The 26,721-nt window shown below is 42.2% G+C and overlaps 1 protein-coding gene across 32 annotated transcripts in view; it reads left to right on the forward strand.

The window, feature by feature from the left end:
* clasp2 (cytoplasmic linker associated protein 2) overlaps positions 1–26,721 on the forward strand; it is a 278,703-nt gene that overhangs the window by 98,533 nt on the left and 153,449 nt on the right. For 30 of the 32 annotated variants that reach the window (XM_078398275.1, XM_078398276.1, XM_078398278.1 and 27 more), the window contains one exon: positions 7,707–7,844. In XM_078398275.1, the coding sequence (XP_078254401.1) occupies positions 7,707–7,844 (138 nt within the window). Of the gene's footprint in view, positions 1–7,158; positions 7,189–7,217; positions 7,330–7,706; positions 7,845–26,721 lie in introns of those variants that run through there. The other 2 variants (XM_078398306.1, XM_078398302.1) reach the window with 2 other exon arrangements.

The following is a 26,721-nucleotide window of genomic DNA, read 5'->3' on the forward strand; positions in this document are numbered from 1 at the left end:
ATCTTTATGAGGAGCCGCAAAGAGATGGGTAAGGTCCTCATTGAGTGGATTGATAGGAATGATGTCATTGAGGTCCGCATCAAGGTTCTCCTCTGATTTTTACCGGCGTGGAGAAAGACACGGAGACAAGGGGACCTGTGACAGTTAATAGAGGACCATCTTGAGGACGGTCTGTATTACATTCGAGGAGGTGATAGACATTCTAAGGTGTACAAAGGTAGAAAAACACCTTGGGCCTGATCAGATATATCTGAAGACATTGTGGGAAGCTCAAGAAGAATTTCCAGGAATTTGGTGACTGTTTAAAAGAATGAGAGCCGATCTTGTTGAACCACACCAAATTCTTATTTGACATGGTGAATGCCAGGATGATGTTTCTCACTGCTGGGGATTCAAGATCCAGATCTCACTGTCTCAAAAAAAGGGATCATGCGTCATAGCATGGAGTCATTGGTCATAAAAGGCTCCTTTGGCACACCATGTCTCTGCCATAGGCCAGCACTTGGTCGGTAGACTACTCGTATGCCTTGGCAAATTAGCGCTAATCCAGATGCTTTTTAATTATCGTGACAGAAACAGAGAGATTACTTTCTCAGGCAGTGTTCCAAAAAGCCTACAGGCTCTGACTGAAAACGTTCTCCCCAAATCCCTTCCAAATCTCTTACTTCTTGCTCTATACCCTCTGGGCTTTGACACCAGTCATAGGGAATTGTTTCTTAATTATTTACCCTATCTATACCTGTCATGATTTTGTATACCTTTATTAGGTCTCTACTCTGTGCCAAGGGAAACATGTCCAATCTTCCTCTTTAATATAACATTGCATCCCGAACAATATCCTAACATATCGCTCCAATGTAGTCATGTTTTTCCTATTGTGTGGTGACAAGATTAAAATATTCCAGCTGTGGCCTAACAAATATTTTATATTAAAAGCCACAAAGTGGTGGAGTAACTCAGTGGGTCCTGCTCAGTTTCTCCATTACTTCATGGCTTTTTTGGTAAACCAGCATCTGTAGTTTCTTGTGTCTAAATATTTTATAAAGTTGTAGCAAATCCTCCTCGTTTTTATATTCAATGCCCTGATTAATGTAGGCAACCATCGTGCATAGTTTCTTCACCTTCCAATCAAGTACTACAGAGATGGGTGGAGAAATGGCAGAAGGAGCTTAATCTAAGCAAGTGTGAAGTGTGGCACTTTGGGAGGTCGAATATAAAGGGAAACACCCTTAATAGCATTGATTTACAGATGGATCTTGGGGTCTATGTCCATAGCTCCCTGAAAGTGGCAGCGCAAGTAGATAGAGTGGTAAGATATGGAATGTGTAGAAAGGAACTGCAGATGCTGGTATAGACTGAAGATAGACAGAAAGTGCAGGAGTAACTCAGCAGGTCAGGCAGCATCTCTGGAAAAAAGAACAGGAGATGTTTTGGGTCGGGACCGTTCTTCAGACTGTAAGTAGAGGGGAGAGAACTGGAGTAAGTAAAAGTATGCTTTCCTTCATTGGCCAGAGGATTGAGTATAAGAATTAGGAAGTTAGGCTGCAGCTTTATTGGACTACGGTTAGGCTGCATTTGGAGTACTGTGTGCAATTCCGCTCGCCCAATAACGGGAAGGATGTGGAAGCTTTGGAGAGGGTGCAGAAGAGTTTTACCACAATGCTGCCTGGATTGGGGGGTATTAGCTATAAGTAGAGATTGGAGAAACAGAGGTTGAGAGGGCGATTAGAAGGGCCAAAAGGGGCCACAAAATGTCATTGGCGAGTCGGATTAAAATCACAAGGCTTTTTATACATATGTTAAAGACAAGACATGACCAGGTAGAAAGTAGCACCGCTCAAAGATGAAGAAAGGAATCTATGCTTGGAGTTCGAGGATGTCGGTGAGGCACTAAACAAGTACTTTGCTTTATTCAAGTATTCACCAAGGAGAAAGACTTGGAGGACAGTGAGACCAGTGTGGTCAACAAAAATATGCTAGGGCAGTTTGAGATCGAGAAGGAGGTGGTGCTGAGGCTCTTGAAGGGCATTAAGATCGATATGTCCCAAGGGCCTGATGGGATCTATCCCAGGTTATTGAGGGAGGCAAGAGAGAGGATTACAGGGGCCTTGTCGAGGATCTTTGTTTTTTTCCTCACCATAGGCAAGGTCCCGGGGGACTGGAGAGTGGCCAGTGTTGTTCCTTTATTTAAGAAGGGAAGTAGAGAGAATCCAGGGAACTGTCATCCAGTGAGCATCCCTTCAGTGGTCGGGGAAATTATTGGAGAGACTTTGAGATAAGATTTACTCCTATTTGGAAAATAATAGGCTAATTAGGGATAGCCATCATTGCTCTGTCTGCGGCAGGTCGTGTCTCATCAAATGGATTGAGTTTTTTAAGTAGGTGATGAAGGAGATTAGGGCAGTGGATGTTGTATACATAGATTTTAGGAAGATTTTTGATAAGGTTCCCCTTGGTAGGCTGATCCAGAAGATTAAGATGACTTTAGTTTACTTTATATTTTACTTTACTGTAGAGATACAGTTGGCCCACCGAGTGCACGCCGACCAGCGATTACCCAAACACTAGCACTAACCTACACAAAGGGAACAATGTACAAATTTACCAAAGCCAATTAACCTACAAACCTGCATGACTTTGGAGGACACGGAGGCACCCAAAGGAATCCCACACGATCACAGGGAGAACGTATGAACACAGACAGCACCCATAGTCAGGATCGAACCCGGGCCTCTGGACAGTAAGGAAGGCTGTTGGTAGATACAGTAGGATATAGATCAGCTGCAGAAATGGGCAGAGTAATGGCAGAGAATTCCACAGATTCACAACTCTCTGACTGAAAAAGTTTTTCCTCATCTCCGTTCTAAATGGCCTACCCCTTATTCTTAAACTGTGGCCCCTTGTTCTGGACTCCCCCAACATCGGGAACATGTTTCCTGCCTCCAACCCCTTAATAATCTTATACGTTTCGATAAGATCCCCTCTCATCCTTCTAAATTCCAGTGTATACAAGCCTAGTCGCTCCAGTCTTTCCACATATGACAGTCCCGCCATTCCGGGTATTAACCTAGTAAACCTATGCTGCACGCCCTTTGCTACAGTATAGCAAAGTGTGGAGTCATGCATTTTGGTAGTAGGAATAAAGGCATAGACTATTTTCTAAATGGGGAGATAATTCAGAAATCAGTGGTGCAAAGTTTAGTTCAGTTTATTGTCAGTGACAAGCTTTTGTTCCGTGCTGACCAGTCAGCAGAAAGACAATACAATCGATCCATTTACAGTGTATAGATACATGATAAGGGAATAACATTTAGTGCAAAGTAAAGGCAGCAAAGTCCGATCAAGGATAGTCCGAGGATTACCAAAGAGGTAGATAGTAGTTCAGCTTAAGGATAGCGGAGTCAGGGGGTATGGGGAGAAGGCAGGAACGGGGTACTGATTGAGAATGATCAGCCATGATCACATTGAATGGCGGTGCTGGCTCGAAGGGCCGAATGGCCTACTCCTGCACCTATTGTCTATTGTCAGCACTGCTCTCTGGTTGTGGTATGATGATTTGGGACTTGGGAGTGCTGGTACTGGATTTCCAAAAACTTAATTTGCAAGTTGAATCTGAAGTAAGGAAGGCAAATGCAATGCTAACATTTATTTCAAGAGTCAAAAGCCAATAGTGTTGTATTGTCATATTACCCAGATAGAACAGAGTTCTTTATTTCAGCAGCACAACAGAATATGAGGACTAGAATATAAAAACAGGAATGTAATGCTGAGGCTTTATAAGGCACTGGTCAGACTGCATTTGGAGTATTGTGAGCAGTTTTGGGCCCCATATCAAAGGAGGATGTGCTGGCATTGGAGAGGGTCCAGAGGAGGTTTACAAGAATGATCCCAGGAATGAGTGGGTTAACATATGAGGGGCTTTTGATGGCACTGGGCCTGTACTCGTTTAGAAGGACGAAGGGGGACCTCATTGAAACTTATCGAATAGCAAAAGGCCTGCATAGAGTGATTTAGATTTTTAGATTTAGATTTAGATTTAGAAATGCAGCGCAGAAACAGGCCCTTTGGCCCACCGGGTCCGCGCTGCCCAGCGATCCCCGCACACTAACACTATCCTACACCCCACTAGGGACAATTTTTACATTTGCCCAGCCAATTAACCTACATACCTGTACGTCTTTGGAGTGTGGGAGGAAACCGCAGATCTCGGAGAAAACCCACGCAGGTCATGGGGGGAACGTACAAACTCCGTACAGACGGCGCCCGTAGTCAAGATCGAACCTGAGTTTCCGGCGCTTCATTCGCTGTAAGGCAGCAACTCTACCGCTGCGCCACCGTGCTGGTGGAGAGGATGTGGAGAGGATGTTTCCACTAGTGGGAGAGTCTGGTGACTAGAGGCCATAACCTCAGAATAAAAGGACATTCCTTTAGGAATGAGATGAGGAGGAATTTCTTTCATCAGAGGATGGTGAATCTGTGGAATTCATTGCCGCAGAAGGCTGGGGAGGCAAAGTCAACGGATATCTTTAAAGCAGAGATTGATAGATTTTTTATTAGTACGGATGTCAGGGGTTATGGGGAAAAGGCAGGAGAATGGGGTTGAGAGGGAAAGATAGATCAGCCATGATTGAATGGCAGAGTAGATGAGCCAAATTCTGCTCCTAATGACATGAACTTATGACTGTGTGGGTTTCCTCAGGGTGCTCCAGTTTCCTCTCACATTCCAAAGATGTGCAGGTTTAGTGGTTAATTGGCTTCTGTAAATTGCCCTAGTGGGTAGTGTAATCGCCCTTCGTGGGAAAGTATGACAACATAAAACTAGTATATGGTTGATGGATGGAAGATGTGGACTTGATGGGCTGAACGGCCTGTTTCCACACTATATATCTAAACTAAATGTATCTAAACAGCATTTCATCCATTTGGGCACATTGCAGCAAATCGGATTCTATACCAAAATCATTAATAATTTCCGTTGACTTGCAATCTTTGTGTGTAGCAGCACTGTCCAGAACTGCTGCAAGACTATACATTTGTAAAATTAACTCAGTATATTCAAGGTTTTACATGCCCATTTATTTCTCTCTAACTGCCCTCATTAATTGATCTATTGTGCAATTTTATAAACAACATTTCACCATAGCAACCGTTACCTCAAGCTATCAGAGATACTCCCTAAGTCAAACCATCCCTCCCCAACCCTCTTTGCAATTTAGAACCAACTTATTTTCAAACGTTTTCAGACCCGTCTGTCCATCCCCTCCACAGATGCTGCCTGACCTGCTGAGTTCCTCCAGCAATTTAGTATTGCTTAGGATTCCAGCATCTGCAGTTTCTTTAATTCAAAACTTGTCTGGTTCTGATAAAATATTTCTGAGCTGAATCTCAATCTGCTGTGAATACCCAGCATTTTCTATCCACTGACATGTCCTTAAACAAATCAAAATAAATGCTAAATTTGGTATTTCCCTGTTTGAATCAAAATTTAAGGCAGTGTTTCACACTGGAATGTGAATGTTCAGCAGTTTAAAGGATAAATTCCCATCAACGTAGATGTCAGTTACAGAAATATGCTGAAAACTAAATATACAAGGGCAGTGCAAGAAAATAACTGCAGATGCTGGTACAAATCGAAGGTATTTATTCACAAAATGCTGGAGTAACTCAGCAGGTCAGGCAGCATCTCAGGAGATAAGGAATGGGTGACGTTTCGGGTCGAGACCCTTCTTCAGACTGATTCTACAAGGGCAGAGTTGAGTAACTCCCATCAGTGAACTAGCCAATTGATTTTGTTTATTATTGGCAAAAAAAACTTGAATTTATTCAGTCATCCATCTTCTTAATTGACCTATTGACCTTCCATTAGTTTTGATAAAGATATACCGAAAATCATTTAATATTATGGAAATCCTGTTCCTGAAAACATTCGTTATGGATTGCAAAGAGGATTCTTCCCCTTCTCCTCTCCATATTTCCCTTACCTCCATCCATGCATCCACAATTCCAAGAATTAACAATAACAAAAGAGAAATAGCATATTTAGTAGATTCCGCCCGAACATGTTTTTATGCAAGCCGTTAGGTCATTAAACGGTTGCTCCAGAGATGCTGTCTGACCCGCTGAGTTAGTCCAGTTTTTTGTGTTTATCTTCGGCCATTAAACAGTGTCAAGTTCAGATATTGAATGGTATCTGGCCAGTTGCTAAATCTGTTTACATTTTAAATTCATTCCAATAAGTGTATTTATTTTATTTCAACAATGCACTCGTTTTGGTTTGTGTAGGAAGGAACTGCAGAGGCTGGTTTAAACCGAAGATAGACACAAAAAGCTGGAGTAACTCAGCAGGTCAGACTGTATCTCTGGAGAAAAGGAATAGGTGACGTTTTGGGTCGACACCTTCAGTCTGAAGAATAGTGTCGACCCGAAACGTCACCTATTCCTTTTCTCCAGAGATGCTGTCTGACCCGCTGTGTTACTCCAGCTTTTTGTGCTTATATTCATTTTGTTTTCCTGTTTTGTCCTTTGGGGATTTTGAAAGTGATATGTATGACTGTAAAATTACATTTAAAGCACATATTTCCACGGTAGTTAACTAAAATTAAGGTCTCTGTTGCCATTGAGGCTTTAAGAAACGGATTAAGATGCTAAACAACACAAGTGAACCTCGCCCTGTTCACTGGCATTCATTAATTATATCTCGGCGGCACAGAGTGAAAGCTTGTGCACTTCCATCAGCAGAGCTGTTCTATGTACCAACAATTAACAAATCTCAACATCATACATAACCTTAAATTGTGTATATTTGTTGGCTAAATTAAAAACTGCTTCGATTCAATGTGGCTCTCCATTCACTCTGCAAAAGTGAAAGGAGAGCCATGTTGAATCTGTTTCAATACTGAAATAAAATCAGCTGTGCAGTTGAAACACAAGGAAATAAGGTTTGGAAAATCATACAGCTAAAATGCTAGATAATTTTTCAAATGAGCAGGGTTTTCTTGCAAGAGTTGAAAAAGGAATTGCAGTTGTGTGTAAAAGCAGAATTTATATGCATGAGAAATTTCACCTCTGGCACTGGCTGCAAAAAAATGATGTCACCCGTGAGCTGATTGGCTGTTTGCACCAAGTAAAGGGGGAAAGGGTAAAGATGCAGGGATACGCTTCTGTTGTATTCATGGCGAGTATTTTGAGGTGGAGACGAGAATCAATTGTTATTGATAATTGACTGGCATTTGGTCATGTGATCTATTAGGAGCTTCTTGCATGAGAGGATTTGACAGCATTTTTTTTTTAAAGGAATGAGACGGCTGATTTGCAAGAGGATCTGTGCCTGTAAGTTGTAGAATCAGGGCGGAAAAACCAGAGAACTGATGACACAGTGGGAGGATGTGTAGGCTGAAGCACATACAAAAGCACGCACAAGGATTTGCTTCAGGAATGCATTTTGACATTTAAAAGGGGGTTTAAAATGTCAGGATCATCAATTGGTATGCAAATTATTCTAGATTAAGTTGAAGTGCTTGCTGTAGAAGATTTTTTTTTTAAAAGGCTAGATAATGTTATTTCACTTGAATGGGTATTTTTAATTTTAATTTTCAAATCTCACTGCTGTTGGAAAATAATAATAGTATAAGAGTGATTTTAATTCTATTTTCCTCTTAATGAGAACTAGAAATGATAGACATTTATGTTTTCTGTAAAATAAACAGATAAAAGCTTCGATGATGAAGAGTCAGTGGATGGAAGCAAACCATCAGCGAGTTCTACACTCAAGGCATCTGCTACCAAGAAAATGAGAAGTGGGAGTATTGCTGGGAAAAGATCAGCTTCGGCACCTGGTTCCAAAGGTACAGTGACACGGTTTTCATTTATTATTGAATTAAATTATCTATTTCAAGTACAAGTTTAAGAAATGTGAAACAATGAGTGGAGAATTTACAATTCTTTTGTGCTGAAAATGGGGAGGCAGGTGTTCACCAGTTCAACTTTAATAAAATGGTTTCCTTTTTTCTCGCGTTAGACTTGAGATGACTTTTAAAAAGATAAATGTTATTTAAAAGAATAAATATTTATTCCAGTGTTTTAAAGATATTCCAGGATTATCTTTAAAAGTCATTACAATCATTTTTCATGTTGTTTTGCTTATCCACTTTCTTAATCTACTTTTAATTTCCTTATCAGTGCATTGGTCATCCTGCGCTGAATTCTGAAATATTCCAATCCAGGTTTACTACTTTATGACAATATATTGTTTTTCCTATGATTGATATTACCTTTAACCTCTCCTGGTGGGCCGATTTTCATTTGGGTTTATTGCTATATATAAGCCTATTGCTTGGAAACTGTATTAATTTGTTAGCCATTACTGTTGAACAGCTACTGTCGTTAGCCATTACTGTTGTTCGTTAGCCATTACTATTGCAGCAAACTGGCAAATATCTCGTGACTTCATGGTTTGTCTTATTCAGGTTTAAGATCCTGGTTTCAGATTGAAATACTCATTTAAAGTCATGATTTAATACCAAATTGTATTGTGTTCAATTTTGTCAAAATGCCCTTTAGCTACCAGGTTCTCAATTAATCTTTTTTCCTTGTCCAGTAGAAATCCCTAACAGCTTGCTTCTTCGCTGTCATTTAGTCATAGCGTAATATCGTACAAAACAGGCCCTTCTGTCCACCATGTCTATGATAACCATCAAGTTCTATCTATACGAATCTCATCAGCACAACAAAGCGTACTATTTATTCTTTGAGAGAATATTTACTTCCCTCACCTTCGCAGGCAGAATGTTCTAGATTGCACCCACCCTCTGGGTGAAAAGATTCTTCCTCATATTCCCTCTAACCTTCTCATTCATCATCCTAAATCTATGGTTTTATTTATCTGTTCTCTGAGATTCCTCTGTTATATCTTTTGCATTATCCACCCTCTCTGTTCCACATAGTTTTGCATGACTTTTCTGCGACCCCTTCAGCCTCTTCCTCCTCTCCAAGGGAAACAAAATGAATCTATCCAGTCTCAATCCAGTCATAATTAAAACATTTCCAGGCAATTTCTTGGTGAATCTCCTCTGCTCTCTCTCTAGTGTATTCACGTTCTTCCTGTAGTGTGGTACACACAATATTGCTGCAGTGGCCTCACAATATATTTTATATCTTGTACCAAAATCTCCCCGCTCTTACACTCTTTGCCCCAACTAATAAGGAACAACATTTGATCTGTCTAGGAAGGAGCAGGAGATGCTGGTTTAAAAAACTGAAGATAGACACAAAAAGCTGGAATAACTCAGTAGGTCAGACAGCATCTCTGGAGAAAATGAATAGGTGATGATTCGGGTCGAGACCCATCCGTCTTCTTGACCACCCTATATACCTGTGATTTTTTCCCCCTTTCAACTTCTTACACCAAAACTCGATCTTTCCTCAGTTTTCTCCAGACCCCTGTCATTCATGGTAATGGTCTACCCTTATTGGACATTTCAAAATCCATCATCTCATATGTATCAGGATACATTTTACCTACCATTGCATTCCCAATTTGCCACCTGACCAATATCTTTCTGTAGCTTAAGACTACCTTCCTCACTCTGAACAACACCATATTCATCATAAATAGACCCAATGTATAGGAGTAACTCAGCAGGTCAGGCAGCATCTCTGGAAAAAAAGGATAGGTGACGTTTTGGGTCGGGACCCTTCAGACTGAAGAATTGTCCCGACCCTCAACATCACCGATCCTTTTTATCCAGAGATGCTGCCTGACCTGCTAAATTGCTGCAGCACTTTGTGTCTATTTTTGGTATAAACCAGCATCTGGAGTTCCTTCCTGTCACGCCATGTTTCTCATGTTGTCTGCAGACAGACCACGAGGTAGTTAATACATATTACAAACAGTAAGAGTTCCACAACCAATCTCTGCGGTACTCCACTGGTCACAGATTTCCATTCACAAATGTAACTTGAACCATGGCATGTTGGCCTTCATGACAAGAGGAGTTGAGTAGAGGAGCAAAGGGGTCCTTCTGCAGTTGTACAGAGACTTGTGAGACCGCACTTGGAGTACTGTGTGCAGTTTTGGTCTCCAAATTTGAGGAAGGACATTCTTGCTATTGAGGGAGTGCAGCGTAGGTTCACTAGGTTAATTCCCGGAATAGCGGGACTGTCGTATGTTGAAAGACTGGAGCGACTGGGCTCGTATACACTGGAATTTAGAAGGATGAGAGGGGATCTTATTGAAACATGTAAGATTATTAAGGGATTGGACACGCTAGAGGCAGGAAACATGTTCCCAATGTTGGGGGAGTCCAGAACCAGGGGCCACAGTTTAAGAATAAAGGGTAGGCCATTTAGAACGGAGATGAGGAAAAACTTTTTCACTCAGAGAGTTGTAAATCTGTGGAATTCTCTGCCTCACAAGGCAGTGGAGGCCAATTCTCTGGATGCTTTCAAGAGAGAGTTAGATAGAGCTCTTAATGATAGCGGAGTCAGGGGGTATGGGGAGAGGGCAGGAACGGGGTACTGATTGTGGATGATCAGCCATGATCATGTTGAATGGCGGTGCTGGCTCGAAGGGCCGAATGGCCTACTCTTGCACCTATTGTCTATTGTCTATCTGTCTTCTAATACCAAGGCAATTTTGTTTCTAATTTGCCTTCTTGCCTTTGATCCCATGGGTTCTAACCTTTTAGGCCAAATCATCTTAAGCCTATGTAAATTACATCAACTGCACTGCCTTTATCAATGCACTTCGTTACCTGCTTGAAAAATACACCTCCCCCAACTTAACTATGCCCCTATCTTATATGCCTTACTCTAGCCAATGTAACCACTCTGCCCTCGTCCAAAAATTCAGTAATCTCTTTAGAAAACTCAATTAAATTAGTCAGATAGGATCAAGTCTGTGTCGATTATCCCTAATCAGTCCCTATTTTTAGATTAGTTTTCTTCCTGATAATTTTTTCCAGCAATTTTACTACTAGTTTCACTGGACTAAGACTACCTGATTTAGCCTTGAAGCCCCTCTCGGTGTCACAGTGAAGATTTAAATATCCTTATCCAATAGACAATAGACAATAGGTGCAGGAAGAGGCCGTTCGGCCCTTCGAGCCAGCACCGCCATTCAATGTGATCATGGCTGATCATTCTCAATCAGTACCCCGTTCCCGCTTTCTCCCCATACCCCCTTACTCCGCTATCCTTAAGAGCTCTATCTAGCTCTCTCTTGAATGCATTCTGAGGCAGAGATTTCCACAGATTCACAACTCTCTGATTGAAAAAGTTTTTCCTCATCTCAGTTCTAAATGGCCTACCCCTTATTCTTAAACTGTGGCCCCTTGTTCTGGACTCCCCCAACATTGGGAACATGTTTCCTGCCTCTAACGTGTCCAACCCCTTAATAATCTTATACGTTTCGATAAGATCTCCTCTCATCCTTCTAAATTCCAGTGTATACAAGCCTAGTCGCTCCAGTCTTTCAACATATGACAGTCCCGCCATTCCGGGAATTAACCTAGTAAACCTACGCTGCACGCCTATCCTATCTGATAGTCCTATCAATCTCCTCATTTGCCTCCAATAAGAAACATTTCAATAGGTATTGGTGTTTTATCCAAATTTATTCGTGCTAAGACATCTAATACCGCCTCTATTTTAATATTAATTTGTTCTCAGATATCACCGTCCCAACTGAAATCACTAACTATATTGACCTTTACCTCAGTGACTACAGATGAAAAGAACCACTTCTTCCTGATCAAAAGGGCAATTGTTCCTCAGGGCCCTATTGTGCCTCATTCCTTCCCGGTTACGCTCGTGATCTTAATATACTTAGAAAATGCCATAGGATTTTCCTTAATCTGCCGGTTGCATTTCATGTCTCCTCTTTGCCCTTCTAATCTCTTTGGTTCCTCAACTTACGGATCTGAAAACGGTTCCTCAACTTACGGATCTGAAAACGGATGGATTCATTCATCCATCACAGTATTGAGTGTGGCACAATGGCGCAGCTAGTAGAGCTGCTGCCTCAACCCTCCAGCGACCTGAGTTAAATCCTGACCTGTTGCCTACGAGGTGCTTGTGAGTGTGGGTTTCCTTGGCTGCTCCAGTTGTCTTCGACATTCCACTGTAAATTATGTACCATACACTGTATGTACGTGGTTGGTCGGCTCATGAGGGAGTTGATGTGAACATAAAAAAGAGATTAGTGTAGATGGGTCCTAGGTGTTCAGTGTGAACTCGGATCGAAGGGTTTACTTCTGTACTAAATGACAATGATTTAGTCCATATGTAAATCGAAATTTCCCATGATTAATGTGTTACCCGTGTGCACGGTGGCGCAGCGGTAGAGTTGCTGCCTTACAGCGAATGCAGCGCCGGAGACTCAGGTTCGATCCTGACTACGGGCGCTGTCTGTACGGAGTTTGTACGTTCTCCCCGTGACCTGCGTGGGTTTTCTCCGAGATCTTCGGTTTCCTCCCACACACCAAAGACGTACAGGTATGTAGGTTAATTGGCTGGGCAAATGTTAAAAAAATTGTCCCTAGTGTGTAGGATAGTGTTAATGTGCGGGAATCGCTGGGCGGCGCGGACCCGGTGGGCCGAAGGGCCTGTTTCCGCGCTGTATCTCTAAATCTAAAAAACCCCACGATCGTCTAAATTTGTGACTGATGGTATGTCTGCATTCTGTTTGAGGGGCATATTTGTAACGCTCAATTATGTTTTGTGTCCATCACTCTACCCAATCTGATGATTTTCTGAACTAAGCCTTTCCTCTCCTCTGCCTTTATCCCGTTCTGTAAGATTATGGCTATCTTAAGATTAGGGCCACCTAATATCATCCAATTTCCTTGCACTATTAGTTTTAAGATAGTTATGAATAAGGATTAGAATGGTCCTTGGTGAGAGCAATAGTGTGGGAACTGTAATGAGTAAATATTAAATTTAAGTGCAAGATTATATAACTTAATACATTAATTAAGACGGGGTTAAAATATAAAACAGCAGAAAAGCCAATTACCACCTTTTTGGGCTGATTATCAATTAATGTGTGAATTTACTTCAACAAGTACTTCCCGTATGCTTAGTCGAGGCGCATATATCAACTCTTTCTGTTTCAGCACATATGAAAATGAAACACTCTTGACTCTTGAGCTACGCTCTTGGATCTGTCAATGTTGATTGTGGATGTTCAGCCATGATCACAATGAATGGCGGTGCTGGCTCGAAGGGCCGAATGACCACCTCCTGCACCTATTTTCTATGTTTCTATGTCAATGCTGTTAAGGATCTTGCCTTTAATGGAATACTTTCCCGTTACATTCAACCTCCCAAAGTGCATCACAATCATACACTGGCTCGAAGGGCCAAATGGCCTCCTCCTGCATCTATTGTCTATACCCGCTGATGTGGTAATAGAGTGGGAAGTACCTGGAACACATTGTAAGTGAAGGTATTAGAAACAGATGTGATAGCAATGTTTGAGATTCAATTAGACAGATACAAAAACAGGTAGGGAAAAGAGGATATGGACCATGTGCAGACAGATGGGATTCCCATCCTGGTCAGTTCAGACATGGGGACCCGAAAGACTTGTTCCTATATTGTTACGATTCTATTTTCTAAAGGCTGACTAGCCTTATCTTCATTTAATCTACTGGTTCATTGGTACTTGCTTAATTCATACGAAACCCTTCCAAACACAGCAGCTTCCTCTCTGCCCAACACCATTGCTAACATCCAATGAATTGAAACCCCTTTCTTCCACACCAGTGTTTTGCCACACATTTAATTATCTGATGCTGTGCCAACTTGCATGTAACACAGGTAATAATCCAGCAATTATGGTGCCTCAACCTTGCACTCGTCCAATAGGTTCAGGAATCTTGCGACCTGTCTGAATGAGAGCCTGGGGCTGCAGGGTATATGAGGAAACCGACTACACCACTGGTGCCAGCCTCCTGGAACAAAGTATCTAAATGACTTCCCTCTCCCCTTGATGCAATGTAGTCTTGGACTCCAGCTCATCAACTTTAAGCCAAGGTCTCTCAAACTACACACTCACACTGCAGATGTGCATAGTGTCATACAGTATAGAAATAGGCTCTTTGCCCAGCTCCTCCATAACTGGCCTAGATGCCCAGTTCCATCTAAGTCAGTTCCATTTACCTGCATTTATCCCATATTCCTCGAAAACTTTTGTTTCTATGTTCCCTCCAAATGACATAAATCCCAATTATTTCCCTTAATTTCCATATTCTTCTGCTGAAATCATCCTTAACTCATTGAAGTTCCTTCCCAAAATCCAACTGCATGGATACTGCTTTTAGATGGAGCCATATTGAATTCACAGGGAACCATACTTGAGTCATCTAACAACCCGTGTGTGCTGGTAAGCCTATTTGTTGGGGATAAAAGACCACTTCAATTCAAAACGACCAATTCAGAGAACCTAACTCTAAAACGAAATTAAGTACATTTTTATAATCCATTTAAAATCAACATTTTAGAGTGGACACTGTCTGGATAGAAGGAATGGGTGATGTTTCGGGTCGAGACCCTTCTTTGACCCGAAACGTCACCCTTTGTTTCTTCTTTCCAGAGATGCTGCCTGCCTGTCCCGCTGAGTTAGTTACTCCAGCATTTTGTTCCTATCTTCGGTGTATACCAGCATCTGCAGTCTCTTCCTTCTGGTTTGCAAACATCCCGTGTTTATCTTTGCTCCAGATTAGAGCTAGGCCATGCAATTTTAACACTTCCCTACTCTGATTGCTGCCGTTCCTAACATGACGTCTAAGTTATCTTCACTATGTAGACCTTGTGTCCCATGATCCTTCTCCAGTATGTAAGCTTCTCTGCTTAACCACATTACAAGCTTGCTCAATTTTCTTATGTTCCACAAATTCTCACGTGCACTTGTGAATTGCTTTCTCCTCCTCCTGTAAACGTTAATTTTTCACTTTAAATACTTCCTTATTGGCATTGTTTTGGCTCATAGGATATCCCCTCTGTTCTTTGCCTTTCTCCATCCCACATGCTCCCACCATCTTCCCACCACACCAATCAAGTTCTGAAATGCATTTTGGTTTTTTTTTTCAAACGTTTCTGAGGATATATTTCCATTAACATGTATCATTGAAACAATATTTTAACTTTAGGTCATCATCCACAGTGATAATAATATTTTAACTAGATCAAAATGAAATGAATAGTCCATTATTTGCATTATTGACAAGTGATTTTGTTCTTAATTTTAGAAAAGAAGACGTATAATTTGCACTAAATGGCTATTTCTTTAGCTTTAAGTATTTCCATATTTTGCTTGCTATCCACATTTTACTGATTAGAATCTCAGTAAACCATTCCAGTTTTTAATTTGAAGAGAGACACAAAAGGCTGGAGTAACACAAAAGGCTGGAGTTAGAGCTCTTAATGATAGTGGACTCAGGGGGTATGGGGAGAAGGCAGGAACGGGGTACTGAATGTGAATGATCAGCCATGATCACATTGAATGGCTCGAAGAGCCGAATGGCCTACTCGTGCACCTATTGTCTATTGTCTGTTGTCTATAACTCAGCGGATCAGACAGCATCTCTGTAGAAAAGGAATTGCCGACATTTTGGGTCGAGCCTTCTTCAGGCTGAGAGTCAGGGGAAAGGGAAACAATAGGTATAGGCAGTGATATAGAGAGATATAGAACTCATGAATGTAAGATATGCAAAAACGTAACATGATAAAGGAAACAGGCCATTGTTAGCTGTGGGCTAAGTGAAAATGAGTTACAGACAATGAGACTCAACAAGACGACTTTGAAACTAGTACAACAACGTGTGGGGGAGGGACGGAGAGAGAGGATGCAATGGTTACTTGAAGTTAGAGATATGAATATTGATTTCATCTTCGGGTTAAACCAGCATCTGCAGTTTCTTCCTACACCAGTTTTTAATTTATTCGTTTTCATAGAGCACATATTTAATTATTATTTTGAATGAATTATTATACAATTTTGCATTTTAACTGACGTAATAGTATGGAAGGTCAGCAGGAGGTAATACAATCCTTGGGAAATGAGGGGGTAACAATATGTGGGGAAAAATTGCAATGAAATAAGGCAATGTACAAGGTCAGCACTTGAAATAGAAATGGGAAGAAGAAAGTGTGCAAGTAGATCGAGGCTGGATAAGGATACATTTATAGAAATAATATTGATGAAAAATTATCTGGGAAACTAGGTAGTTTGAAACTGAGAGTGCTAAACAGCACAATTGCATTGTCTGCGATCAGTACAGGCTTGGTGTACAAAATGTCAAAAAAGTGCTAAAAACAAAGTGAAAATGGCTTCAGGTGAGCGTAAAAGTAACACTTATTGAATTGCTTTTGTATTGCACAGTGAGTCCTCAGATGTCTGCTAGCATGTTGTCAAGCGAATTGGACAGGTTGTAGTCATACCATTGGCTTTCTTGAAGATTTGAATCCTGCATTTTTGATGTTTTAGGTATGCAAGTTTTAGGCTGCCCGGTTCTACTTTGGGAACTTGGGGTGCCAGTGTTGGGTATCATATTAATGTGCAAATGTTCAATGCAGCTGTATGATTTATGAACATTTTAGCAACCACTTCAAATTCTTTGTGCCAAGAAAAAACTCAGTATTTCTGAAGCAACGTAGGGGGCCAACATTTTAAGAGGCCTCGTTTGTTTTGACTGCACATTAGGCCTGGCGTGACGAGCGGAGAAAAGGTTTTATTTTCTGTTTTGATTGAAGGACACAGCACAGAAACACGTCATTTGGCCCACTGAGTCCATCTTACCATCAATCAGCAGTTCAGGCTAGTTCTATGTTATTCTACTTTTGCATCCGCTCCTTATACACTACGGGTAATTTACAAACCCATACGTCTTCGATATGTGGGAGGCAGCTGGAGCACCCAGAAGAAACCCACATGGTCGCAGGGAGTTTGTACAAACTCCACGCAGACAGCACCCGAGGTAGGATCAAACCCAAGTCTCTGGCATTGTGAGGCAGCAGCTCCACAAGATGCGCTATTATGCCACTCTTTTGTTAGATAAGTTTTGCTTTACTACTTTTAGAAACTTGAAGTCAGCATAGGACGAGTAGTAATAGAGATCTGGATAGATTGGAGCATGAGGAGTCCAGTAAGGATGATTCAGAGAAAAGAGGTGGTAAGTTTACGTGCTTGTGGGTGTTGAGCATGATTATAATTTACATAACAATATTTAAAAGGGGAGTGGACAAGAAAATGGACAAGGCATAGAAACATCCCTCATCCAATTGAATGATGAAAGAGCCCGCTCAGACGAAACGCCCTATCCTGCTTCTATTTTTTTAAAATATGTTCTTATGTCCTGTCTATAACATTGTAAAACACCCAAAGACATTTCAGAGGCATTACAAAATAAAATTCAATACCGAGCCGCTAAAGCAGGGGTATTTTGCTAAATGCTTTTGTAAAATGGCCATTCCATTGCTGGAATATTGCTTTAAATCTGGACAACAAACATTAGGAAGAATGTCAGGGTCTTGGAGAGGGTATAAATAAATACTCTAGTAGGTTTGAGGCTGTTCACTTCCTTAGGCAGAATGGAGCAATAAAGTGTAAAGGGGGTTAAGGAGAGACATGGAGGCAGACCTTAAGTATCCAGTGAACACAAGTCTAATCTTGACCTTGCGACTAATCCATTTTGAGTAAAGAAGATGAAGGTCATTGCAGTTGAAAGAATGGCAGGCTACTCATCACTGCCACACAGCCTTTCAGCTGTCAAAACATTTAGCACAAGGATTCCTAAATCATGCTTCATGATTTCTTACATTTAAGTGGTCCCCAACTTCGATCTCCTTGACCAAGTTTTAATCATTTCCCATGAGGCTTTAGGTCACATTATGTTGGATAATGAATGCTCCTGTGATACACATGGGGAAGAATTTATGTGCCAGGTCTAATTAAATGCAAGGGACTCCCTCTGGCTTTACATTTTACTCCTCTTCTCTCCTTCTCTCACACCCTTTTGTCTCCTTTGTCCACCACTTACTCCACTCATCTACCAATCACCTCCTACGAGGCTTTGTTCCACCGCACCTCTTTTTTCCAGCATTCTCCCCCCCCCCCCCCCCCGGTACAATCAATCTAGAAGGGTTTGCAGGATGGAATTTTGTGCTATACTTGTCCTACACTCTGAGAGAACGCAAAGTGTTTCGAAGATTCACAGTACCTACAGCATTTTTATGTTCTCATAACACCACGATGTGGATTTGAAATCAGTCATCATTAATCAATGTCTCTGTAACCGTTCATCTTTGTCTTTCCCCAAAGTTATCTCTAACCTTATGTTTCCTGTTATTTAGTGTACCACTCTCCCCATTTGTTCCAAAATTTTCAGTATCCCTGTATGGAGAATAGATTTAAGAAAAAGGCTGTTAATTGCTGGGTACAGTGACAAAGAGCAGCTGTAATCTCAAGGCTGCAACAGATAAGAACCTAAACAAAACTGCAAACAACCATCTCCCCTCAATAGAACAGTAGGCCTCCTTTTCAGTGGAGTGTATTAGTTTTAGCTACTTTAATTAAGCTGTGCTGTGAAAGGTAAATACATTGATACATCTATTGATCTAAACATCTATTTATTACCTTCCTAAGATCCTATGTTGGTCATTTTTCTCATCATGCTTCCCCAGTACTTGAACTCTTAGGGTTAAACAGACCTGCTCATCTTCCTTATAATTTCCAAATTTCCGATAACAGGGTCGGATAAACTTCGCTTATCCATTCCCTCCACTGATGCTATGTGACCCGCTGAGGTCCTCCAGCAATTTGTTTCACTGTTAAAGAATCAAAGGTGACACAAGTAAATATATACTTACGCAGTGAGTTGTTGCACATAGATTGCATTGCTTGGAAGGAGAGCAGAACCAAATTCTGTATGTTTTTGGTAATAAATTGGATAGCTTTACTAGTAGCCAGCATAATCAAAAATCAGCAACCAGTGTAGATTCTTAAAGGGAAGACTACACTTGGTTTAGTTTAGAGATACAGTGCGGAAATAGGACCTTTGGCAGGGGTGCAGGCTATTCGGCCCTTCAAGCCAGCACCGCCATTCAATGTGATCATGGCTGATCATTCTCAATCAGTACCCCATTCCTGCCTTCTCCCCATACCCCCTGACTCCACTATCCTTAAGAGCTCTATCTAGCTCTCTCTTGAATGCATTCAGAGAATTGGCCTCCACTGCCTTCTGAGGCAGAGAATTCCACAGATTCACAAGTCTTTGACTGAAAATGTTTTTCCTCATCTCCGTTCTAAAAGGCCTACCCCTTATTCTTAAACTGTGGCCAGCATAAACTATGCTGGCTATTAGTAAAGCTATCCAATTTATTACCAAAAAAATACAGAATTTGGTTCTGCTCTCCTTCTAAGCAACGCAATCTATGTGCAACCAGTCACTGCGTAAGTACATATTTACTTGTGTCACAGAGTCCACATCGACCAGCAGTCCCTGCACATTAACACTACCCTACATACACCAAGGACAATTTTACATTTTTACCGAGCCAATTAACTTACAAACCTGTACGTCTTTGGAGTGTGGGAAGAAACCAAAGATCTTGGGGGGAAAACCCACACGGTCGTGGGGAAAACGTACAAACTCTGTACAGACAGCACCGGTAGTCAGCATCGAACCCGGGTCATTGGCGCTGTAAGTGCTGTAAGGCAGAAACTCTACCGCTCCGCCACTGTGCCGCCCTGACTTGGTCGCTTTATTGAATTAATTGAGAAATAATTTTCATGGCCTGTGACTGGGATCATTCTTTCATCCAGTAAATTGTCCTTGATCAAGAATACCTTATGACGGTTTTGTAAACCTTCGAAATTGAATACTGTTTTCTGCACTAATTGAATAAAGGGTTATGTTCTGTCACTTGAAAAACACATTGAATAAATCACAAATGACTACAGACACAAGATATTGATAATTTTTTTCTATAAGTAACTGTGAGGGGAACAAGCCATTGATTTTTCCTTCTCTTGGCTGTCTCAGATTGCAAGATTGATATTACAAATGACTATTTCTTTCAGGATACAAGGTCCGATGTGTTCCTCTAAAAAGAGAAAGCAGAAGGAGTGATTAATGAGAGCACTTTGAAAAATAACACGTGTTACCACTTGTGGAAAATCTTTGGTTATCAGAATTAAAATGGTGAATTCAGAACAAACCTTTTTGTTCTTGGTGGTACAACTGTGGTGCGTGGTTCACAGTGGATTAGAGGATACACATATTCCAGATGCATGAAGGGAAAGTTTCATCAACATATAAAGAGAAGTGTTACCTGAAGAAGAAGGGCGGAGCAGTGGCGCAGCAGTAGAGTTGCTGCTTTACAGAGCCAGAGACACGGGTTCAATCCTGACCACGTGTGCTGTCTGTACGGAGCTTGTTTGTTCTCCTTGTGACCGTGTGGGTTTTCTCCGGGTGCTCTGGTGTCCTCCCACACTCCAAAGACATACTGGTTAGCAGGTTTAATTGGCTTTGGTGAAAATTGTAAATTGTCCCTAGTGTGTGTAAGGATAGTGTTCGTGTACAGGGTGACCGCGGGTCGGTGCTGAAACTAAAGTCTAAAGAAAGGGAGAAGTTCTGAAGGTGACAGGAGATTCTGCGGCAGCAGTCGAGACGCCAGGATGACGTGCTGCCGCCCTGGTGCCAGGGTCTCTGAGCGACTGCATGACATCCTCATGGGAGAGGATGAGCAGTGGAAGTCATCGTGCATGTTGGCACAAATGATATAGGTAAGAAAAGAATGAGGTACTGCAGCAGGAGTATAGGGAGTTACGTAAAAGGCTAAAAAGTAACACCCCCAGGGTAGTGATCTCTGGATTGCACCCAGTGCCATGTGCTGGTGTAGGTAGCGACAGGAAGCTACGGTAGATGAATGTGTGGCTGAGGAGTTGGTGCAGGGGGCAGGAATTCATATTTCTGGACCATTGGGATCTCTTCTGGGGCTTAGATAATCTGTACAAGAGGGATGGGTTTCACCTTAACTGGAGGGGAACCAATATCCTGGCAGAAGATAGACACAAAAAGCTGGAGTAACTCAGTGGGACAGGCAGCATCGCTGAAGAGAAGGAATGGGTGACGTTTCGGGTCGAGACCCTTCTTCAGACTGGTTAGGGATACGGGAAACAAGAGATATAGACGATAATGTAGAGAGATAAAGAATAATGAATGAAAGATATGCAAAAAAGGCGGGTTTGCTGGCGCTACATGGATGGCTTTAAACTAGATTGGCAGGAGGGTGGGATCGTATGCAGGAACAGGGCAAGTAAAAGGCTGGAAGGCGGTAAGGATGATGATGAAATAAAGTTTAGTAGACAGAATAGGCAGGGGAAAGGCATGGAGTGAGGTGGGACTGTTGGTTTGACTTGCACTTATCTTAATGCAGGAGTCCTGATGGGGAAGGCAGATGAACTCCGGGCGCGGATAGATACTTGCAACTGGGACGTTGTAGCCATTACAGAAACCTGGCTAAGAGAGGGACAGGACTGACAGCTTGTGTAAGAAGGAACTGGAGATGCTGGTTTAAACTGAAGATAGAACCAAAAAGCTGGAGTAACTCAGCGGGACAGGCAGCATCTCCGGAGAGAAAGAATGGGTGACGTTTTGGGTCGAGACCCTTCTTAACACAGAGAGCTTACTCGTCCATATTTGTGTCTCCCTCTCCCCTGACTCTCAGTCTGTCTATCTTTGGAATGACAGCTTAATGTTCTAAGGTACGGATGCTTCAAGGGAAATAGAGGTGGGGGTAAAAGAGGAAGGGGTGTTGCAATACTGATCAACGAGGATATCACGACAGTGGTCAGAGATGATATTATTGATGGTTCGTCCAGCAAAGCTATATGGGTGGAGATGAGGAACAAGAAAGGGATGATCACCTGGTTGAGGGTGTACGATACAATATGATAGAACTTTATTTATCACAGGAGGGAAATTAATTTGCCAACAGTCACTAAGGAAGACATAAACCGTCTGCCGGAAATAGCGGGGGACCGGGGGTCTAATGAGATGGAGGAACTGAGGGAAATCCAGGTTAGTCGGGAAGTGGTGTTAGGTAAATTAAATGGATTAAAGGCAGATAAATCCCCAGGGCCAGATAGGCTGCATCCCAGAGTGCATAAGGAAGTAGCCTCAGAAATAGTGGATGCATTAGTGATAATTTTTCAAAACTCTTTAGATTCTGGAGTAGTTCCTGAGGACTGGAGGGTAGCTAATGTAACCCCACTTTTTAAAAAGGGAGGGAGATAGAAAACGGGGAATTATAGACCAGTTAGCCTAACATCGGGGACAGGAGATAGCTCTGGCATCCCAAAAGATTTTATAAATATAATAAAGGAACAAGGGTAACCGGATAAAGAATGGGGTCCCTCAGGAATTAAAGTAGTCAACTCGGTGTGGAACCACAGGATTTGGGCAAGATCCTCAATGAATATTTCTCCTCTCTTTTTACCATGGAGAAAGACATGAGAACCGAGGAACTTGGGGCAGTCAATGGCAGTGTGTTGAGGTTCAGTCAGTGTTCCAGACAAGAAGGTACTGAAGGTCCTAAAGCGTATGATGGTAGACAAACCTCCCATACCTGAATAGATATATCGTATTGATTCAGAACCGGCTTATTTATAGAAGACAGAGGGTTGTGATGGGATGTGGATATTCTGGCTGGAGGTCTGACCTGTGGAGTTCTGCGGGGACCTGTGCTGGGACCTTTGCTGTTCCTGATAAATATAAATGACCTGAAAGTAAATGTAAATGGGATAGCGAGTCTGTTTGCTGGCGACACCAAAATTGGAGGAGTTGCTGACAGTGAGGAAGGCTGTCAGAAGAATAGCGAGATATAGATCGGCTGACGAAAAGGCAGATAGAGTTTAACCCAAGCAAGTGTGAGGTGTTGTACTTTGGGAGGTTCATTGTAGGGAAGAGGATATAGTCATTGGCCAGACCCTTAGCAGCATTGATATGCAGAGGGATCTTGGAGTCCAAGTTCATAGCTCACTAAAGGTTAATAGCTCACAAGTAGATAGGATGGTAAAAAAGGTGTATAGTATGGATGCCTTCATTGCTAGGGGCATTGAATATAAGCGTTCTCCACTACATCGACAACTGCGTCAGTGCTCCCTCCAGCATCCATGACAAAATCATGGACTTCACCACTAACTGCCACTCTACTCTCAAACTCATCTGGACAATCTCTGACTCCTCTCTCCCCTTTCTTGACCTCTCTGTCTCCATGACAGACTATCAACTGAAGTCCACTACAAAACTGCCGACTCCAACAGTTATCTTGACTAGACTTCCTCCCACCTGCCTCTTTCAAAGACGCTGTCCCATCCCCTGAATTCCTACATTTCTGCTGCATCTGCTACCAGGATGAGGCTTTCTACATGACATCTGTCTCATTCTTTAGTGAACGTGGTTTCCCCCAGCTGTCATAGATGGATTCCTCACCAGCGTCTCTTCTGTGCCCTGAAGTTCTACACTCGCTCCCTGTCCTCTCAGACACAAGTTCCCCTGGTCCTCACCTTTCATTCCACCAGCCTCTGCATCCAACACATCACATTCCAACATTTCCGTCACCTCCAAGGTGATCCCACCACTAATCACTTCTTCCCATCATCCCTTTCCAACTTCTGCGGAGACCGTTCCCTCCACAACTCCCTGGTTAACTCATCTCTTCCGACCCAAACCACCCCCTCCCCAGGTACTTCCCCCTGCAACCGCAAGAGATGTAACACCTGTCCTTCCCCAACTCCATCCAGGGACTCGGACAGTCCTTCCAGGTGAGGCAGAGGTTCACACACCCCATCTCCCCTCTCTAACCTCGTCTATTGCATCTGGTGTTGCCGATGTGGATTCCTGGACATTGGTGAGACCAAGCGTAGATTCACCGACCGTGTCGCTGAACACCTGCGCCCGGTCCCCCAAGGCTTGCTGGATCTCCCGGTTGCTCACCTCGTTAACTCCCCTTCCTATTCCTGCACTGACCTTCCTGTCCTGGGCCTTCTCCATTGCCAAATTGAGGCCAGATGCAAATTGGAGGAACAACACCTCATATTTCATTTTGGTTGCATCATACCCTGTGGTATGAGGATTGAATTCTCTACTTTTAGGTAACCTCTACAAACACCTCCCAGCCCGTCCCCTCCACTGTTGCCAGCCCTGATTTGTCCTGTTTTTTTCTCGTGCTTCCAGTTCCACCCCCTCCAACCACAATCAACCTGACGAAGGCTCAAGACTGAAACGTCATCTATCCATGTTCTCCATGAATGTTGCCTTACCCACTCAGTTACTTCAGCATTTTGTGTCTATCTTTGGATGGACTTGGATTGTTTTCACCGGAACTTCGGAGGTTGAGGGGAATCTTGATAGAAGTATATAAAATTATAAGAGGCATGGATTGAGCAGACAGTCAGAACCCAGGGTGGAAATGCCCGCCACTAGGTGCATAAAATCATGAGAGGAATAGATTGGGTAGATGCACAGAGATCTTGCCCAGAGTAGGTGAATCGAGGACCAGTGGACATGGGTTTAAGAAAAAGATTTAATAGGAATCTGAGGGATAACTTTTCCACACAAAGGGTGGTAGGTGTATAGAACAAACTGCCAGAGGAGGTAGTTGAGGCAGGGACTATCCCAACTTTTAAGAAACAGTTAGACAGGTACATGGATAGGACAGGTTTGGAGGAATATGAGCCAAAAGCAGGCAGGTGGGACTAGTGTAGCTGGGACATGTTGGCCGGTGTGGGAAAGTTGGGCCTAAGTGCCTGTTTCCATGCTCTATCACTGTATGACTATGAGAAGTGGGGCAGGACAAAGCCAGACAATCATTCATCCTCTGTCATCTGTTACTTAATGGACTTTGTAGCCATGCTGTCACAGTCCCTTTTTTGCTATGTGCTTTTTTTTAGATTTAGATTTAGAGATACAGCGCGGAAACAGGCCCTTCGGCCCACCGAGTCCGCGCCGCCCAGCGATCCCCGAAGATTAACACTATCCTACACACACTATGGACAATTTTTACATTTTACCCAGTCAATTAACCTACATACCTGTACGTCTTTGGAGTGTGCTGCACATTCTTAAATGCTTTCTGGAAGTCCGTGTACATCACATTGACGCAAGACTCACTGACCTGTAGGTAATTGCTCATCTCAACAGGCCTTCTGCCAAGTCTTCTGTTGCCTGGCATTTGGCTAATGAAGTTGCAAAAATCTCTACCAGGGCACAGTAATGTCCTCCCTCGTTTCCCATGGCATTCAGGGATAGATCTCATCCACCAAGGTTTTATCCATCCTATCATCTCACACCCCTACCATCTTAATGTCTTTTGTTTCTCCCAAGTTTAATGACAAAACAAAATATAAACTCTGGGTAATAAATAAATCTGTGAAGTGTAGTCCCCAATTCCCACCATCAACAGCCAATACGATCAGTATTAATGATTTACGTGTAGGCAGGAACTGCAGATGCTGGTTTACACCAAAGATAGACACAAAATGCTGGAGTAACTCAACGGGTCAGGCAGCGTCTCTGGAGAAAGGAATTTGCAACGTTTCAGGTCGAGACCCTTCTTCAGTCTGAGTCAGGGGGGAGGGAGACACTTTATAAGGTGTGTATAGAATTATGTGATAAAAGGAATTTGTTAAGATTCATCACCTCCTGGTGTGAAAAGTACATCAGTTGCCTCCTCTTTCTCAAACGTTGAGGAGATTTGGTATGTCGCCGAATATTCTATCGAACCTCCAGAGATGTATGGTAGGGATTATACAACGGCACAGACATTGTGACCCAACGTGCCTGGCTGTTCATTGTTCTAAAAAGGTTGGTGGATTGGGCAGATATTTGGCTGATGCAGTTGAATACAGAGAGCTGTATTTTGGCAGGGAAATGACAAATCTATTTCAGTTAACAAAACTCGTTTTATGTGGTCATTGAAAAGAATACATTTATGATACTTTTATGATTGTTGAAGAAACTGACAATCAAGTGCATTCTTAGTGTTATTCTACTGCTGTGCATTTCAGTGTAAGTTAAGAAGCTCAAATCAAATGGAAACTGTATGCTTAGTAGGATAAGCAGAATCTGCAGTGATGTTTAAAAAAAAAGGCATTTGTTGTGAATCTGCCACAGAAGCATTCCATAGATAGAATGGTTCCAATATTTTCTGTTTTTAATCCACAATTTATTTTGCTAAAGAAATATTAGCTCCTGTTATCCTTTGGATGCCAGCACGTATTTACTGGTGATACTCACAAGTGCTCCTCACAAAGGCAGTCATCTGTCTTTTCATGTACATCCATATCCTGTGTCACTGAAATGAGTAGACTGTAAATGGCTTGATGATAATCACGTATTGTATTTCTGCTGACTGGATAGCACGCAACAAAAAGCTTTTCACTGCACCTCAGTACGGGTGACAATAAACGAAACAATTTGTAGTGCACTGCACAGATTGTAGTTATACTTGTAGATCGTAGTTACACTTTTCAGGAGCTGCTAAGGTGTGCATTTATTTATGATTATATTTGTGTCATCATTGTAAATACTGGTTTCACTAATACATTTATTTTACTTCACTGGAAATGGCATCAGATGTTTGTCACAGTTCTGATTTGAACTGTTTGTCTATCTTTGACATTGAAATGCCTATTTGCGAAATACACTTAATATCTGG

Source organism: Rhinoraja longicauda, chromosome 4 (genome assembly GCF_053455715.1).
Source record: "Rhinoraja longicauda isolate Sanriku21f chromosome 4, sRhiLon1.1, whole genome shotgun sequence".
Classification (NCBI taxonomy): domain Eukaryota; kingdom Metazoa; phylum Chordata; class Chondrichthyes; order Rajiformes; family Arhynchobatidae; genus Rhinoraja; species Rhinoraja longicauda.